Source organism: Varroa destructor, unplaced genomic scaffold (assembly GCF_002443255.2).
Source record: "Varroa destructor unplaced genomic scaffold, Vdes_3.0 BEIS01000005.1, whole genome shotgun sequence".
Taxonomy (NCBI): domain Eukaryota; kingdom Metazoa; phylum Arthropoda; class Arachnida; order Mesostigmata; family Varroidae; genus Varroa; species Varroa destructor.
Window position 1 is genome coordinate 12,118,901 of NW_019211458.1, and position 19,521 is coordinate 12,138,421.

Sequence of the window (19,521 nt, forward strand, 5' to 3'; positions counted from 1 at the left end):
CTATTACAGTAGCAATTTTTATATTTGTCTGTGGGCGTAAATTATCTCTATAAATCGTAACGTTTTAGTTGTTCACGCCCGTGATAAATACACCTACATACACTCGAACCACGACTGGCTGGCAGGGTGTAGATATTATGTAACATCATTATGCTACTCAAAGACTCAGGCCACTAATGAGCTTCAGGGTCGGACCTGCTAATGTGTTTATAGCATTGCTCGAGCGCCATGCACGTAGACGCTTTCGATCGGCTCAGTATTTGGCGTTTCATACTGATAAGCGCCATGTCACAATATAATCATGGAATGTTTACGCTGTAAAGCAAATGTGCATACATATGATTAGGCACGTATTATCGTGCGGATATCTAAAAGCGTCACCTATTTGCGCGCGTTTGAATAGCCCTTAGTGGCAGCAGTGTATGCAGAAAAAATGCGCGGGTGCGATGATCCATGCCCGCCAGTGGATAGATACCAGTGTTTAAGAAAAGGGAGCATCGAGTTTCGGTTATTCCTTATTGTTATTTGTGTGTTGTCATGCAAGGCTCAAAAATATGATCACCTAAGTAGTTATTGCATAGCGTAGGCTCTATTGTTGATTTTGGGAAATAAAGAACCTTCATATAATATGAAGTTAGCTTTGAAATGACTATTTAATTTCCATCTTAAATGCATGTACAACTATGGTTGGCATCAATGTGTACCCCGCCTAAAAAGCTAGACTTGTTTACACGACTTGCTCTAGATGAATACACAGTAGTACTCAGCCGTCGGAAACATTGAAGTTTACTTATGAAACAGTTTATAAAGCTCTTGTCTAGAACTCGTCCTTAATATTTGAAAATCTTACAAGAAAACCCAAATAAGATTGTTTTTTTAACTACACAATGCGAAAATGACCCCAAATTATAGTTAATAACAAGTTGTGTCATTAAAAGAGAAGCACTCAGATAACACTTCAATGCAATTTTGAGCTCCTCAAGCCATCTATGGCGTGAAGAGCTCATCTATGTATTAATTAGCTTGCCAGGCTATCTTCAAACAAAAGTCGATCTCAAACGATACTCAAATTGCTGCCCTTTACCTCTTTATCTTTCATTGAAGAAAAGTTTTACGGTACCATTTTGTTTTCAAGTACATGGAAGCTAATAGGCAGTATTTCGCTATTTTAGGTTTCGACATACGGACACACATATGACAGAAACTTTTAAAGAGCCAGCAAAACTTTACACTATTAAAGAGTATGTTTGTCACAGAGTTAGTACAGAGCCACTTAGAATAAAGAAAGGAAGATAGCCTTCTGGGCAAAGCAAAAAAGACGCCTTCCCATGCATGGATTGGAAGCTCAGTTTAATTATTTAGCCGTGTTTCTTTGGGTAATTGCATGGCATCTAGGCAACCGGATATCTGAGAGCACTCTTGACCTGGAACTGCGGGCTACAGATCATGGCGCAGAAATTCAATGTCGGCCCGAGCTCAGCGTGTCGGGGCAAAGCTCGTCGCCCCAAGTTAGCTCAGTGGGAAGTCCTTACAATGGTACGGGCCTTGAGGCGTCAGTACGACTCACTGTGTATTGTAAGTAGCTTTTTTCATGGATGAAAAAATTTGCGATGATTTTTTAGATAATTCTAGTCACCTTTCATTCTCTTTATTACCACAGAATATTTACGTTTTGTCACAATAAATTCTATCCTCCTCGTGGCGCGTCCACGCCTTCCGGAAAAGGACGCTATAATGTAAGATTTCTTTTTCAACCTTGTCATCGATGAAAACGACCATATCCAAGTTCTATATCTAATCTGAAACCACAGTATAGCTGAAACGAATCTCCCGCCAATTATAGATCCCGCTACCTAACATATGACAGGTTATAACTTCGAAAAAAGCTCTGTCTTGAAATGTGAAATTGTTTATATACGGCCTTGAATGTGAACGTGGCCGCGCGCGCAGATAACGGCAATGGGATTTTTAGAACGCTGATTGGTTTCGTGAAATCTTCAACGAAATGAGGAATTCCACACGAAAAGGACACGTACTAACGACATCTCCTTTCTCATAAGTCGTAAACAAGCGTGCTGATGGGGTCCCGCGAATTTCAAACGCGATGAAATACTGGCGATAGTTGTCTTTTCGCCAGTGTTATCAATTAGCTAATCTACGACACGTTCTTGTTTTGGTGCAAAGAATGGCGGCACAGTGAGCAATAGTCGTCCGACACTGCTGGCTCGGCGTTAGAAGCCGATCAACAAACAGCTGTAATGTTTTGCTAATGCCTTCCACACACGGTCGCGTGTCCCCGTTTCAGGTAGCAGCACGTCGATGTAATTTTACAAATTGCGAACGAAATTGGCCCAATGAGCGGAGGCGTACTTACCAGCCAACGGCTGTAATTTACACTCTCATGGACCATGTAGAGACGAACATAGATAGCATGTATCAACGTTTTCAAACGACATACTTCAACATTTCAGTCAGGCCTTTCAAGAGCGTCGATTGATGCGGTTTATCTTCCGTTCTGAGGCGTTAAAATTGCTACACAGAGGCAAGTAGCAACGCTGGTCACTGACTGGAAATGCGCGCTGTTAGGTTTGTCGACATTTCACCATTGAGCAATGGTTACTGCAGCATTATGTTACCGTACCGTTTCGTGTGTCTGAGTAAAACCCATCTGAAATAATGCCTAACAGCTTAAATACTGGAGCCTGAAAAAGGACATAGCAGAGTATTTAGGATCTACTAGATATGTATTATCTAACTGCTGTCACCGATTTCGATATAAAAAGCTGTTCCAAATCGCTACGTGGTGAAGAATACGGTCCACAAAATATTGACTTTACAAGCTAGTTTGTACATTCGGCCTATCGTATACTGACCGAGCTTGCAACTACGATCTTCCATTGGTTTCCGAACGAATAACGTACTTCGACGAACTGTATGAAAAGAAAATCGGGAAAAGAATCTAAGTCAAGTAGTAGTTGCTTGCGTTCGACTATCCCGCAGATGAGCTGCCTACCGCCATTTTCAGATAAAGTACATTTGCATTGTAAATCGGTGGCCTGAATCAGTGTAGCGGGCTTAGAGTACGTATTAAAACCAGGTTTGCCTCCCGGAGTTGAATGGAGGGAACGTGAAAAACCGGAAATAAGCACTTACTCATTATCGGGCTCACCACTATACACCGTCGTTTCTTTGCCACCAAGACCACGTCTTTGCTTCTTAGGTTAGGATAAAGCATATAGGTTAATGTAACAATATTACAATCGTCTAAATTGCTTGTCACCATATCCATTTTACCTTCTTGGAACGAAGAGGTAAAACGGGCCACACACAGGAAGTACATTGGTTATTGACGCATCTCCAATGACGAACGTTTCTTATCGATTCCATAACAGTACTATACCGTTATATTAAATTTACTGTAAATATCGGCACACAAAACCATGTTTTGCGTAGCGTTAACCCGGATGATTATTTTTAACGCAGAAAGTATCCGGCCAAATTGCCTTTAGTTTGTACGATCTGACTCGGTCAATATTAAAATGAGTGCCAGTGATAATAACTTTATTTCTTATAATAATAATAAAAACAGTTTATATAGTTATGTTACATTTTAGCCTAATGGTTTTGTGGAAGTACTTCGATGATCTCATTATTTACACACCTATTTGCAAAACCAACGCGGGGGGAAAATTAACTCAGTTTAATTTGTGTCAAATTTATGATCTATAACCATACAAAAAACGGTTCCTTGTAACTAAAGTAAAGCAAAAATATATTATAAATACGCAGAGCAAACATGAAAATTATTTTTAGATTGAACTTGACGAATTTCACTTTTGTAATCCCTCCAATAGCCGTACGTTTTGAGCAGACCTTTACACATAAAGAACTAAACTTAGATTTTTCCTACTTTTAAATGACATTTAAAGAACTAATTTTTCAGAGTACATTCTTCAATTATATTAGAATATCCAGAAAACTCCAAAGCGATCCGTGAATTAAAACGGATGAAAAAATTGACTGACTATTTTTGCGCACAATAGTCTAGGCAATAACACCTGTTCGTCCGTTTTCTCTCTGATCACCTTTCTGAGCGCTTTTTTGCGAAGTGCTTTCAAATATCGTTGCAAATTATCAAGGGCAACGAAAAAACCAATAAAGTTTGATATATGCGTCCCGAAATCAACAAAAAGGTAGGCGTTAGTCTTTTGCATGGGGATTCTTCATGCCTAAGCCAGTATTGAAAGTGGTGCAACGTTTTAGCTAAATGCTAATAAAGCCGCAACGTTAAAGCTCTAGAGCTCGATCCCACTGCTCTGCATGGAGTCTAGTTTTAAAAGTCGATCTCATACCACGCAAGTGGTATTGTGATCGAGATGACCTGGTAGATTCCTGCAATTTGAATAGGCCCCTGGACACACCGAAAAGCATAACAACAGTCGTTATAATTGTGGTCACAGACTGCTATCGTGATGCTTAAGCTAAAATCGTTCCTTCAAGCATCTTTACCTCTTTTTTATTTACATAAATTAATGGCACACGCTACTCAGCCAGGAGCTATACACAGGGAAACGCTCGTTATAGTTGTATCTAAGAGCCATACCTGTTATGCTACAATGTCAATATTTCATAAGATCGTTGAAGTACTCTGATTTGCCGAGCAAATATTTACACCGTCTCGTAACCTCTGCTAAATATGTACATTTTTGGTTTGTTCATTTTCCTTTTTTAAAACGAACGTTATTTGCATAACTTTTTTCCTGAATGAAAGTGACTGCAGCATAACGTGTTAACGTTTTAGCTTCCTGAAAGACAAAGTGTACTTTCATCCGACAATGTCACATTTAGTCTGTTCTGTTTTCTAAATGATAAGGAATAGGCAGAAGCTGTGGATGCGTTGTCTCACATGACAGACGTCCGCTTTTCAGTTTACTTCCGTAATGTTACAGCCAAACAAGAGCGTATACAGTTAACCTACGAAACTTTTATGTCAAGAGGCAATCGTAAAGTGCTAAGAATTATTCGATCGCAGTAAAATGTAGTGTCACACCTTGGGAAAAGCAAATAGCTCGTTCGAAACTCAAAAGCCGCAATGCTCTAGAAGGGGGAATAAGTGGGGCCACATCTCCCAAAGATGCCGTCTGTATAATACAATCAACAAAACTTTTTATTAAAATAAATTCTGACATTTAAAAAAAAATCGAAGTAATACCCTCAACACCTTGCTCGACTTACTTCTTCTAGTTATTTGGTATCGTGGGTCCCACGCATTACGTTTATTTACTTATAACTAAATGTCGATGTACGCCGTAGAGGTGTTGAAAGCGAACTACTAGGAAGGCAGTGCGACATCACGCTTCTTTGTTTTCTTCTTTCCTCCCGGGCCGTCTTGGCTAAAAGCAGGACCCATATACCTTCGCTTTTTTTTGGTGCAATGAATAGTCAAAGACAAGAGCATTTATAAGGAAAGCTACCTTTTCGATGCTGCCATGCACACTAGCTGCTTTTGCAGGATTCCCGGTTTCCCAATGTCAATAGGTATGATATACGAACGGAGACGATAAGGTCTACAACATGTAGCTATTTAAAGTGATACCTCTACATGAGTTATTCTAACAATGGCGGAGCTGCCCTGGACACTTAGCTAATGGGAAACCGACAGTGGCGTGAACGTACTCACATTGGGGCAAATTTTCTGAGAGTGCTGTAGCATAGCCGCCGGCTAGGCTCGACTAGGACGGGGAAACAACTTAAAGGGGAGAAGAATAACGGCAAAGTCTTGCCAGGAGTAGCAAACAGCTAGTTGTAGCCTAGTTGCTGGAGCGAGGCTTGATTCAAGCGACTGGTACTATCGGTATCGAGAACTACTAATAATGATCAAGAGAGAAAAACCAAGTGCCAACGCGGTCCAATTACACGATGTGTTGATTGCTCATCTGTGCGGATACCTGATGTCTAAAGCGGATTCCAGGTTGGTACGATGACCACACTGGTAACGTCCTTATTCCGCACACTGCGAGAAAACTTGAGATAATTTCGATATGCGGATTTGCTTGCAGTTTTTCGTAGTACAGCCCTTTACAGTTTATTGCAACTCTTTGTCCTGCAACCGATTGCCGGATTTTTTATGCATCGTCTAGGCTACATACTGTGTCCATTGCACCACGGATGTTAAGCCAAATCTTATGAGCGTCTGTTGGATTCATTAGCTTCTGAATAAAAGTGCTGTGCGGCGACCACTATCAGTTGCCGATTAGAGGCATAAACATATTTGGATTCTCTTTTAGACGCAAACATATACATAGAATGCCTAAACACACACAACTGCCATTGTCCGGAGACCTATTTTCGTCACCCAGGTAGCTGTCTGCTTCTATCTCCGACCGGCATACACCCACCTCGTGCCTGCTCATGTAACTGTTTCCGGCTTGTTTGTACCCACGGCCAAAGTACGATATAATCTGGAAGCGAACATTTTCGATAGCCTACTTGTCCGATAAAAGCATCATAGAGCCATAGAACAATATGTTGAAGTAGTGTGTAGGTGAATTAGACACATTAAAGTAATCCCGTTCTAAATCGAAAGGGATGTTTAATCTAGACCATAAGAAATGCAACGCTTTTTATAATATAACCGGAAATTGAAAAGCGTTTAGAGTGGTTGCTACACCGACGATAAACGTTTAAAAGGCCTGTTAGTTTCAGTGAAGTAAATTTCAAAAACCAGCTTGACCGGAATCATCGGGGTGAACTCGGTGCCTGGCTGTACCTTATAATATAAAAGTATTGCTTATTCATTGAAATAACAGCGGAAGGCTGACCGAGGAAGAGTCCGAAAAAATAAATACAAGTACGATAGACTAATGTCGTTCTCAGAAAAAGTTTTCTTGGGTGACGTACAGAATTAGCGCTAGCTACCTACGGTGTTCGTATAGTTATTGTATGCTTTTCCCCATCATTTTTCTCAATATTGGAATTCGTTTGTGAGTAAAAGACTGTGTGAACGGAAATGGTCTGAGAATGAGTCTATGAATACTTAGGTTACAAGCAGCTGGAAAGCGATCTTGGATTCACGCAGACCTAGGATGGCCTAGGTGATAAAGGAAGTCAGAGGCGGCCATAGTCGCAAGTCGAAGGAAGGTAATGTCACAAACAAGTCGTGTGTTTTGTAATGCAGGAGATCCGGTGCAATATAAGGAGGACATTATTGGATCTAATTAAGAAAGCCTCATGTGGACGCTGCGCATACAGAGAAAATAAAGCACGCTTAAAATAAATCGATTTTTGTTACTTTGCCACATTGGGTTCTATGCTCGATTTCTCCTTGTAACATGCTCTTCAAAACTAGCTCACTTGACGGTAAAGGTATGAGGAAGAGCCGTAGACAGAATCCACTTCCGCATCATATACTTTGCTCACGTATTCCAACGTATTCACGTAATTTGACAGCTCGAAATTGTATTTTTATGCTTATATTGGCGGCTTGGAAAATCCTCTATGAGATAAAAATTGGCGGAAGCAGTGTCTCTTCCAACGTTCGTACGGTGTCGGCAATCAGAATCTCCCCAAGAAAATGCTACGCAGGCACCGATCAAGAAAGTTAGTGCAAACGAGCTCTGGTGATAAAATGTATGAATACATAAGCGTTTCTGAACGGCGGTGGCCCAGCTAATGAACAAACTGTGCTTGAACGCTAAGTTCAGGACCTCGCAGGTTCAAGTACGCCGACGCGTGTGTGCGCACATTAAGTTCCTCAATGAATAATGATACCTGAGAGTTTCGTGTGTATATAGTCTATATCACTTCTATCGATGATAATGCTGCCAATAGGAATAACCTAGGAACTCCATTGTGCCCCTATGCCTACAGTTATGTCAATTTCGATCTCTCATAAGCGATATAGTCTATATTAGTGATGATTTATCTCTATTAATTGTTGTGTCCATCGGGACCGGACTTTGTTTTTTAAAAAGTTGTTTCGATGAACGTCTGTTACTCGTCGGCCGAGGGTCGACCTAAACCCGAGTGAAAAGACCAACATATAACATATGGGTGCACTAATGGTTTTAACATGAGGCCATTCCGCAGAAGGCGCGCGATAATACCTTCAGCTTTTTAGAAAATATACCTTCAATTGTTCCAGATTTCTCCGCTCACTTGTAGGTTTACCAGGTAAATATCGTCTATAGCCGCTGAGTACACCACGATATCTGTGGCATCCATTAATCTATCTATCTAATTTTTAATGGCTATTTCTCTTCTTTTAGTTGCACCTCGTAAGGTGCTTATCAGCGGTACGAGTGAAGTAAGGCGAGGTAGTGAAGCCAACCTCCACTGCGCAGCGTCTCCTTCAAATCCTGCGGTAACCCTCGAATGGACAATCGACGGGATACCCGTTGAAGCCGAACCACGGACTGCGCTTGTTACACAAATGGACAAAGGCTACATTGCATCTAGCAACCTGACAATTCAAACCGACCCGTCAAGTGTAAGTACTCTTGCGCATCGATTAGGTCCGGGTTTTAAGGTTCATCAGAGCTCATTAGTGGTTATTACAGTGTTGTCCTGTTTTTTTATCAGATGAAAGCAATTTGCAACCTTATGAAGAAAAAATACAAATAAATTATCGTACATTTTTCAAAATAGTGATCCTTCACTTGTAACGATGTGCATTCTGGGCGTATTTAATTCTATATTATCATACTTGTCGGTACCACTATTAAAAATAATGAGGAAATCATATTCCTTTAATTAGGTCGAAACGCTCTATACCTACTGAAACTGAACAGGCTTTTATATAACAGCTGTGACGAAGTGTGACCGCAGACTGAACCAGAAGCGATCCCTCGGTCCACGTTTCATAGGTTGCATACGTTCAGTAATCAGTGTAAAGAAAAATTTTAGATTTCACATAATTCAAGCGGTAAATTTATCAAAGTCCAGTATAAGCAAACTATGTGAGACACAGCACACGATTTTCTTGTGGCCTCTGTAGCCTACACGTAGGCCTTTTTTGCGTTGTCTAAACGTTACCAACTTGTCCTTTGGTCCTTTTTTTTTTGTTTTACAAAAAAGAAACCATATAAACGAGCCAGAGCAAAACTCTGTCCAGCATAAGACGCACATACCTTAAACCAAATCGGTTCTGTCGTTTCGGAAAAGCGCTGAATGTAGCATTGGAGTTGATACGAAGAATCACTGAATTAATAGTTTCATCATTAGGCGAGCGAGTGACGTATAAACTTCTTGTGGTTTTTGCATAAGGACCCGGCTGTGATTACTCACTGGTGGCTCATGTTATGTAGATAGACGGAGACGGCTAAACAGTTCGTCGGATGGCCACTCTCTCTGTACAGAACTGTGTGTCATGAAGACAGATGGTGGTATAGATATATAGTATATAGTTTAGTACCATAAGGCTCGCAGATGGCATAGAGACAAAGAGATTGGGTAGCATCATGAAGCTGAGCCATTGCTTCGACAAGCGTGGTTCCTTTGTCGGAGAGATCAAGGAAAAAGTCGTAAAAATATGACTCCCCTAGGAACAATTAACATTGTGCTATACAGCCTTATTAATTTCTCGGATTTATCAACTTGTCTTTATCCTTTTTGGCTATTGTTTAGTTCCCAGGTAATAAAATTTTTTCCGAATGAGGGAACTGTGTGTGGAACGTGCTCTTGTCTGCACCATTCTTTATTTAATAGGCAAATCTAGTTTAACGCTTTAACGTCCGCAATGCGTTGTCGGTTCCACTGTCATATGAATCTGTGACCAGGACTAGTCTTTCGAGCAGAAGACTCTGTTGCCTATTCACAGGGCTTGCCTGCTGCATGGTAATGCACAGCATTGCTAATAACTTAATATTGTTAGTAATCTTGGATACTTTAGATGACCTCTGTATGTGTGTAAGTGTACGGTTCGGAGTTTCCGATCGATGAGGCCACCGTGATGACTCGAGCTGGTTGTATAAATGGCCTCAGCGCGGTATGGGACACTGTGTAATGATCGCGATCTTCGATATATAAAAATAGTCATGATTGCAGGATATTAAACACGGAACGATTATGTTCTAAGTGTGTTATAAACAATGTGATTCTACTCAGAGTTGGACAGCGAAGTAGATAGACGTTAGATCTAACAAAACTTAAGTCGATCTCGTATTTTACAGGAACGAACCGTTCGCATTATTGATTGTCATGCTCGGAGCAAAGATCTAAAGGGCAGTCCGTATGGTAGACATAGGCTCAACGTTACATGTAAGTATATTTGTCCGTGATGAGAAATTATTTCATTTAAGCCGCTCAAAATTGGACAGCGAACGCGTAGAGGGAAAGGGGCCTTACATATTCGTTTTGTTAGGTGCACAAAAAACAAGCAATTCCTATAAGTTGTGACGTGGTGGTAATTACCGAAATTCATGTTTGTAGAATGTGATTTGTATAACTTTACTACTGCGGACAGGTAGGCGGGCGGAGTGCCGGCGTACAGTTACTAGATTTCAACTTCTATCCTCAACTGAGAATCAATGAAAATTATCTAAGCTTTCAATTTTATCGTCACACGTAGTTGTGTCTAACCTAATTTTGTTCTGGCTATATTTATTTGGAATTGGCTCGGGAATGCCACAGATATTGCTTACAGTTATTGGTATTAGATTTCTGTCGGTCACCCCTTTAGGAGTAAACTCTAAGATTATAGCAATAAAAATGTATTGCAAAAACGATGTTAAAATGTCTACGTCTAATTTGAATACTGTTTTTTGAAGGTACCCACGCGTGTAATGTTCATGATTTCAGTTCTGGGTTTAGATATCTAGTTTTATTGTTAGCTGGGATTATTTGGATACGCATTCAAACAACCCAGCTACTTTGAAACTAACCTTTGATATACTTATAACATCTGTATTATGCCAAAACCTATTCCAATCACTAAAAAGCGGAAATTGATACTGAAATATTAAGAGTTTAATCGGTGTAAAGTGAAGGAGACTCACAGCCTTCTTAATTATTATTTATAGAAATCCTACCATCAGCTAATACATCGCTACCAACTTCACCTTTGATCAGCCGTGTTAGCAGTGACCTGTATACGCATTGTTTCGATATGCGGTGATATTGCGTACATGGAACAAAAACGGGTAACTAAGCTGTTTAAGGTTGAAGTTCGGTCATGTAGTCGATGCTAGGTCTTAAGGCTTGCCCTTCTTCGTATAATGTCCTAAAAAGCTTTGTTTATTGATTCGTTTCACATCACGGCACGGGTCAAAACTAAATTGATTGGGGTGAAAGGGGAGATAAAAGAAAGGTTTCGCGCTTGACGACCGAGGAAGAAAAGTCAGTTGTGTCCTGAACCGTTGCGGCAAGATCCCAATCACTTTCCAGGCAAAGATATCAATCCTTCCTGTACCAACTGGAGGTCGAGAGTATGCGTGTGTTGGTACAAGTAGTCTATAACAGATCGGCTGCGTAATTGTATGCAAAACGGCCTTAAACGTTCTTTGTTCATGAAAAGCGTTCAAACACTTCTTTTCTCATGTGAGAAGTTAATGTAACTTTGTACCTGAAGCCGCATCAAGGCCGAAAACCTGTTATCTCGTCTACCTTTTAAAACTCTAGTCACAAATCTAGGAAAACAGCCTTTATCAGGTTGGTTTAGTATTAGATTCACTCACATGATTAAGGAAGCATTGCTTGGGCTCGTTTAACTACGCATTTTTACGTCTTACTGAACATAGCATACGGGCTCCTTTTTCATAATGCATTAATCGTATTTGGACCTTCGTACACCGAAGCAAGTGTAACAAAACATTCTTACTGGCTCAATCAAGCCTAGAACAGAAGCCGTCGCAATATAATATGACAGTAAACATTATAATTGATTTAATGCTAACTATTCTATTCTAGTCTACTTATTCTAGTGACCAAATTTGAACGCCGATATGTATCTAACATAGAGTCACAAACATTTAAATATCAGTTGCTACGCGGTTCGTGGTGTGTGTCCTGCTTGAATTGCCTTTGCCGATTTAAGGAAATTGATGAAGAGTAAATAACAAAATGACGGGAATAATTATTTTTCTTAGACACTTTTGACAGTATTTGCGACAAAGCGCTTAACGAGCATGTTAAATCTATTTAGTATTTTATCGTTATTGGAGTGCATTGGTTTCAGTTAAACTGCCCGCTATGTCCTAAAACCTTACGAAAGGCCTCCACATGTGTTCCTGTGTTTTTCGAGTTCTTCGGCTAACAATATAGCTTCCTCTGAAGATTTGTTTGCACACGACGGAGAAGTTTGCTGAGATCAGATTTTGATTTAAACTAGCGCTGGCGATAGTGCAAGCAGAGAGCTAAAGAAGTGACAAGGTACACAATCACAATGTTAGACCATAAAGGCGTAAGCTTTGGGCTGACCTTTCTACTTAACTCGCTACGGCTGCTGGTCGTGGCTCTATTTCGTTCCTTCAAGACCAAACCCGAGTCTGGGGAGCAGAATAAGTACAATGTGTTGTTACAGCGTTGCACTCAGAAGACGTTCTTACAAGGGTACTGGTTCCATCACGTCTCAACTACCCTAGTAGCGTCAAGCCATAGCCTGGTGTATACGGTACTTTACCAATAATGGATACACTCGCATTAAAATATGTGTACTTTGCTACGAGAAAGCCAGCAGAATAGCTTGTTTTATGGAATGAATGCAAAATGTAGCAAATGTCCATATTATGTCCGATATTTAGCAATTAATTAGTAGAAAGGGATCACAATGATAAATTAAGCATTGTAAAGACGACGTACGATTTGTATTTAAATATAAGGATATTTGTAGATCTACTGCAGATTCATATTACTAATCTGCATTTTTATTATAATAGGGCATTTACGAGAGACTGTACTGGCAATTTTCGAATATCTGGTTTGTAATCTATTACTATGTGAATGGGACAGCCTCGTTGAAATTCTAGTAAAACTTAATATCTCTCTCAGCTCTCGTTTGATTGATCTAACAGGCATGCATTTGATATGTTTTCCGCATGACTCTTCGATGCGTCATCAACTGAAGTCAGTCCGGATAGGCCTCAAATCATTGGGTACAAAGAGGGCCAAATAGCAAGACACATGTCTTCAGTAACCTTGACATGCCTCTGCAAAGGGGGAAATCCATTTGCCGAGCTTCGGTGGCTCAAGGATAGCGAACCTATCCCCACAAAGGACTTGACGATTCTGACCGATGGTGTTCAGAGTGCTATCACCTTCTCGGCTGATCGTAGCGATAACGGCGCAACTTATAGTTGTGAAGCATTCAATCCAGCAACAGCGACACCTCTGGTCGCCAAGGTGAAACTACAAGTAAGATGTGAGTACACATATACATATAACATATAGTATACATGTTACATGTATACTATATGTTATATATATATATATATATATATATATAACAAGTGTTGTAAGTCAAAGGTCCCAACTATCGATAGCACAAGAAATAATCTGGCTCTACGATTTGACTGCATATAGTGACACCCGAAGTGTTTTTACGCCCTTCCTTGCGTGTTTACACGTATATTTGTAGAACGAGACTATATTTACGTCGTCCAATTTATGAAGCAATGGCCAACAGTACAATGACTAAATGATTATTCGCTTTGCTACTAATGTTACAGTCCCTCCTGAGTATGTAAATGTGACAGTGGACCCACCGATGGCACGGGTTGGGCAGCGAGTTTCGTTACTCTGTAACGTATCGTCGAGTCTTCCGGTTTCAACGATTCGCTGGTTTCGTGGTCCATCAGAGATCGACCCGGATTATCAGCAGGTTAACCAGCCAGCGGTAAGCAGGGCTGATAATTTGTCTCTATTTCATCTGCGGGAACGCGAATGAAAAAAATTCTCTGAGAGCACTAAAAATACCCAATAGCACTAAAAATAAAATGTATGAAAATCTCTTTATTCGTATAGATACCCGTGAAACTTTCTTAGTTTGGTCTCCAGCCTAAAATGAGCTGATAAAGGTTTCTAGAGTAAACAATCAAACAAAGTCAAAGTGTTGGGTTTGTTCTTTTCTAGACTAGTGTCTAAATCGTTTACGCTGCCCATTTTTCTGCGCTCCTGACCATAGTGCAATGCGAATAATCAGTCCTTGCGCTGGAAAAACATATCTGTTGCTGAATTCGGCTTAGTGTGAATATGCTTCATCTATCATTCAATCTGTATGCGCTTTAATTTTAATGCGCTTTTAGAATTATCGGACCTTTCCAAGCTTTCATTTTTCGAAAACTTATGTCATGTGGAGTTCTATATACGACACAAATCAGACAGAAATATTAAAATAAACGATATCAAAAGCGAGGCCCACTTTGATGCTCTTCTGTCACTTCGCCGACGCAACTTCGTTGTCCTTTGTCAAGTGTTTGTTGGTATATAGCTCCTTGTTTCTTCCGCCTGAGGACACCTGTTTTAGGGCTTGCCTGTGCCATACGCGCACGAGTTTTTTTATGAGGTAGTTTGTTGAATGCTTTTTAAATATCAGATATCAAGACAACTCTATATTAAATGTAATGAAGTTTAAAAAGTGTGGTACATTGTAATCGTCGACTGGACCTTTAAGTAACCGATATAAATAGTCCATAAGTTTTTGTTCAGAAGGACTGAAAAATGAGTTTGTTTTATTTATCTTTTCATAATAGCCTGAGCTGAAACGTTCATCGTCGAAAATATCATATACGAGTTAGGGATAGAGCTTCGCACCATAATCTGCAACGCACAATTTGTAACAAGTAATAAAAATACTAACAACGACCGAATTTTTACTAAGTCTTGACGTTGTTACTCGTAGTTTTCAATTTTACAGGCACAACATGCCGCTAACTAAAAGGTATTCAGCATAGCAGGCAACGCAGAGTTGGGACGCCAACCCCAAATTATCGAGATGCCAAAACAATTTTAGAAAAGCGTTTCGTTTCAGTAAGCGATACTTTATGTTTACCCCTTTCTTTTACATTTTAGAGCTTTGGCGGAACTTCTTCACATTCTCGTTTGACCCTTCTGTCAGTAACGGCCGAAGATAATGATCTTCCCATTGTTTGTTCGGCATTCAATCATTTGCTCAACATCTCGCAGATGAGCAAGGTCCATCTTCGAGTAGCTTGTAAGTTGCACTTTTTATGGATACGTTTGTAGTTTACATACTAAAGTTCAGATAACTTCTACTTTAGGCGTAGATTGTAGATGCTTATATAGCAACGTAGAATGCTACACTCATCGATAGGCCCCGTATAAGTGCATTAACGAAAAAAGTTTGGGCGCTAGCAAGAGAGCCAGTACTCACGTTAGCTGTCGTTAAAGGTATACACATTTCAATGAACATTTTGCCCTACCAAGATACTACAATTGGCAGCTTATTTAAAATTTAATTTTCCAATTAATACTTAGTAGCAAATTAATTTTACGATTCTATATTTGAGCTGGGACTCTATTATGTTATTGAAGCGTACTTAATGGAAACAACAGCCAAAACACACATCCAAAGGTTATCACTTACAAGATGTAACTTAGCGGCTTACTGTAACAATGTTTCACATTTCGGAAATATAGCGTCTGCTGGGATGGGTCAGAAAGACCTCAACAAAAGATCGTTTTGTTTGCTGATACTACCAGAAATGGCCAATATGCTCTGCACTTCAAAACTTTCTTTGCTATTGAAAAAAAAGATTCGTCGACCAAACTGCCGAAGTCGTTCCGATTTTGTCACGTTCCTTCTTTCGTATTCGCTTCTTTTTGGGAATATTGGCCAGTGGCTTCGATCCGCGTTTCTGTCACACCAACAGCTTTCGTCGGTTCCAACAGAGTCAGTGATGCTGCCGTACTGCGATCTGTCTGAGAACGAAAACCATCACAAACGAGTCGCACCACGATGGCTGCCGTTGCTATTGCACTTGATCAGACGGAGCCATCTGAAGTTGTCATTCCTTCCATTCTCTTCGATTTTTTAGATATTCACCTTGTGAAACGGGACAAACTTCGGAGCAAAGGCAGAGTCCCTCCTCCGTCCTTAAGGCTAACAAACTAACTAACTTACTTTCTTAATGCAACTCTCTGCTAATGAACTAATTAGCACCTGTTTTTGCTGTTCTTCACCATCGCTTTATCGCGCTCATCTCGATCTGTTTCACTCGCTAGTCGCAGCGACATCGACAATCTGCCTAAAACGTCAAGTTTGGCTTTTGAAGACAACTCTACGAAAACTGTCAGAAAAATACAAAGGAACATTACATCATGGATGACCTTGCGTTATTTGCCCTTTTTATGTTAGCATGATAAGCTGTACCTACGACGTTCCAATCGTCGACCAGTCTAAGATTAAATTGCTGAGTGCCACGGATCAAGGTCCTGTTCGTGTATAGCATGCAGGGTACTGACTAGGTCGCGAATTGATTTCTGTGCATTTAGGTCGCCGATACGTATTGGAGAATAAATATATTTTGAATGAAATATCGTGTAGGACAGTCCTAAAATTTTTACCGCTTCTGTTTATACGGCCGTTTCGTCCCACCTTCGTGGAGTGTCGTCTCTGTTTGGCGTTTCTCTATCTTTTAAGGAAGGAACTTTTTAAAATTCTTGTAGTTTTCTCTAATTTCTCGTTTATCAGCAGTTTCAGAAGATTAAACGTAGTTTGATAAGCGGCACCACCATCGAAGTGCCATTATAGTTTCTGCCTAACTATCAATTAAAACGCCTTTTGTTTTTATATTAGCAATAAAGTCGAAAACTCGGCTTTTTTCCTTAAACGTATTACTCTGATATAGGTATTGACCTCTTTCATCCCATTGTTATCCTCACACACATACAGCATACAACAATCAAGCTTCACACAGCACTGATATTGCCGACATTTTTAAGTAGTTTTCCTAATTACACCTAATTACACGCCATGATGGTATTCAATGTTGCTTTCCACTATATAACACTATCACGAGTAGATCCAAAAATAGTTTTAACAAAGTGTAAGTTTTTTTGGATTCAAAATAAAAAGATAACAGGAAACTATCTAAAAGAACAGCGTTTTTAGTCGCTATCTTAAATTGACGTCAAACGGAGGGTGAAGCGAATAGCCTCAAGGTCCTTCCTCATCAGCAGTGGTCATTGCAAACTTTTTCTCCGAGAACGCGACGCGTCCGGTCCGGCGGAACCATCTACATCTGTTTGTTCCCTGGAAATAAATGTTGACGTGACCATTTGTTCAACCGAAAGCTGGCGCACTCTACTCTCTACTATGGAAAAATTAAACTCACCTTGTAATACTCTAACCCTATGCGAGAAAAAAGAAAACCATTATCCTCGCTCCGTGTGTTTCGACAAGTATACATGCACAAACGGAGTTTGTGTTTCTACACATCTGCACTGCCATACCCTGTCCTTTTCAAAATTCTCAACCTATCAACGATTCATTTCGTGATGTTCACTTAGAGAACAAAAAAGGCTTAGTTTTGTTATTGAAAACTAAGGCATCGATCGTTCGCGGAAGCTCATGAATTGAAAGTATCAATTAGGCAAAAAATGCTATAAATTACAGAGCAAATAAAATGCATCTATGTAATTATAGATGTTCGTTAATTATGCGGGTTTCTTTTTAATTCTGCCTTCGTACTTGAACAGTCTTTGTCTTTGGTTAACATAAGAACGACACTTAAAACATTTGTACCAACAGAAGACAGGCACATTGTTTAGAATAGGGCAGTTTTAGAGTGTCAAAGGATTTCTTACAAGCCTTCATTTAATCACTCATTGTGTTAGTTTTGTGAATTTTGTTCCACGATTATGCATACGCGTTGAGGCTTCATTCATTGTAGTTCTTGCGATATGAAACCAACGATGGAAGTCCGTAATATAGTGATACGTTGCCTAACTAATAATGTAGATGTAGTAAGGGTTCCTGCAACTGCAGTTTCCTAAATTTCTAATAGGGCAGAAGCCTAGAAGAAAGATACTTCTAATGCGTTTAAAACATGAAAAGTGACTATTCTTGATCAGTCGCTATGAAATTAGCGCCTTTTGCGCCTACTTAATGCTTCGTTATTTTATAAAACAGGCATGATCGTTCTTTTTTAGATCCGCCCGAGTTTCCACAGTCTGAGTGGACCTTTAAGCTGACAGAAGGAGAATCAATGGTGGTGAATATCTCGGCCAAGGCGAATCCCTCTGTAACGACCAAGGGATATTCATGGACTCGAAGAGGCGCGTTACTAACAAATGTAGATGGTAATACCGCACTTTGTTTAATAATTAGCTTAGTAAATATGAACGTGAATCACTCAGCTAGCTGAGTAAATAGAACTTGAAGCATTTGTACACAAGCACACAGTAGAGCACCTTTTTCAAACTAGTGTGTTGTATAATCCCGCATTATCACCGGCTGATTTTAATCGTTTTTGTAAATGTCTCCTACGGCGGTTCGCTGACCAGTCGATAACCTCATCTTATTTATCCTACACAGCTCTGAACGACAGCGCTCATTCGATATCGTTTGACGGGCCTTTGTTGCACCTGCGCAACGTAACGCGTTTTCACGCGGGCCACTATCTCGTCGAAGCGGACAATGGCGAAGGTGTCCCTGTCAACGCATCTGTCTACCTTAATGTCCTATGTGAGTATGGTAACAAGCACATTCACAATTATTTAAAAAGTAAGCGAGTGAGCTTAGCAGGTTAGGTTCTGAGAAATCTTTTCATGTTTCACTTACTAATGTGCGTCAGCTGTGGTGTCATTGCTTTTTATTGTAAATTGAAATTATTCAGTTAGAAAGTGTTCACCGATTAGCACAAACAGAATCAAAACACGTTTGTAAAATGGAATCCTATGGAGCTATTAGTACTGAAAGTATAGGAATACTAGAGCTGACAACTTCGCTATTTAGCAGGCATCGGTTTCCATATCAGGCTGTCAGTTTCCTCTACATTAAACGAGACTTATATCTGACATTTCCAAATTAGACAAACGACAACTTGTACTATCTATCGTATAATGATAAATATACTTAGGTCAGCTAGAAATGCGCCCGTATTCTATCCACAACCAAGTTCGAAAACTAACTAACTAGCACCAGTACGATGGATCTAACATGTGTTCCGCCGTCGGCTCTGCTCAATCTAGCCTTTTCGCATTTGTTATTCTGCTGCTCTTTTTCTCTGTATTTTGCGCGATTGCGATTCTAATTTGGACAGGGATTCTATCAGTGCGCCCTAGCGGAGACCACCACAAAAAACGGCGAAGCGTAACGCCAGTCATAGGCGCTCGCAGTTCCGATCAGTGTTACACTTATATTCTAGCACACCTACGGGCACATGTCTTCCTTTCGGTACGATGTCGTGGCCGTTTTCCATAAAGATTGGCTGTCTAGTGGCCCGCAGTTGTTAGCGCAGTCGCTGAATTGTTGGACCCATTACGGGTATGAAGACGGCGTGAACAGATGGCAGGAGAAGGAGCTATATGTTGTCATGCATGGCGTGCAAATATGCCCATATTTTT

The 19,521-nt window shown here is 40.2% G+C and overlaps 1 protein-coding gene across 7 annotated transcripts in view; it reads left to right on the top strand.

Moving 5' to 3' along the window:
• LOC111251006 (adhesion molecule nephrin-like) overlaps positions 1-19,521 on the top strand; it is a 111,466-nt gene that overhangs the window by 79,364 nt on the left and 12,581 nt on the right. For 6 of the 7 annotated variants that reach the window (XR_002673597.2, XR_002673599.2, XR_002673598.2 and 3 more), the window contains exons 8-15: positions 1,396-1,575; positions 8,268-8,488; positions 10,170-10,257; positions 13,061-13,354; positions 13,662-13,828; positions 15,004-15,145; positions 18,106-18,255; positions 18,491-18,640. Coding sequence is in view for 4 of the 7 variants with exons in the window: in XM_022807123.2 (XP_022662858.1) it covers positions 1,396-1,575; positions 8,268-8,488; positions 10,170-10,257; positions 13,061-13,354; positions 13,662-13,828; positions 15,004-15,145; positions 18,106-18,255; positions 18,491-18,640 (1,392 nt within the window). In the remaining 3 variants the exon portion in view is untranslated. The remainder of the gene's footprint in view (positions 1-1,395; positions 1,576-8,267; positions 8,489-10,169; positions 10,258-13,060; positions 13,355-13,661; positions 13,829-15,003; positions 15,146-18,105; positions 18,256-18,490; positions 18,641-19,521) is intronic. The other variant, XM_086989780.1, reaches the window with a different exon arrangement.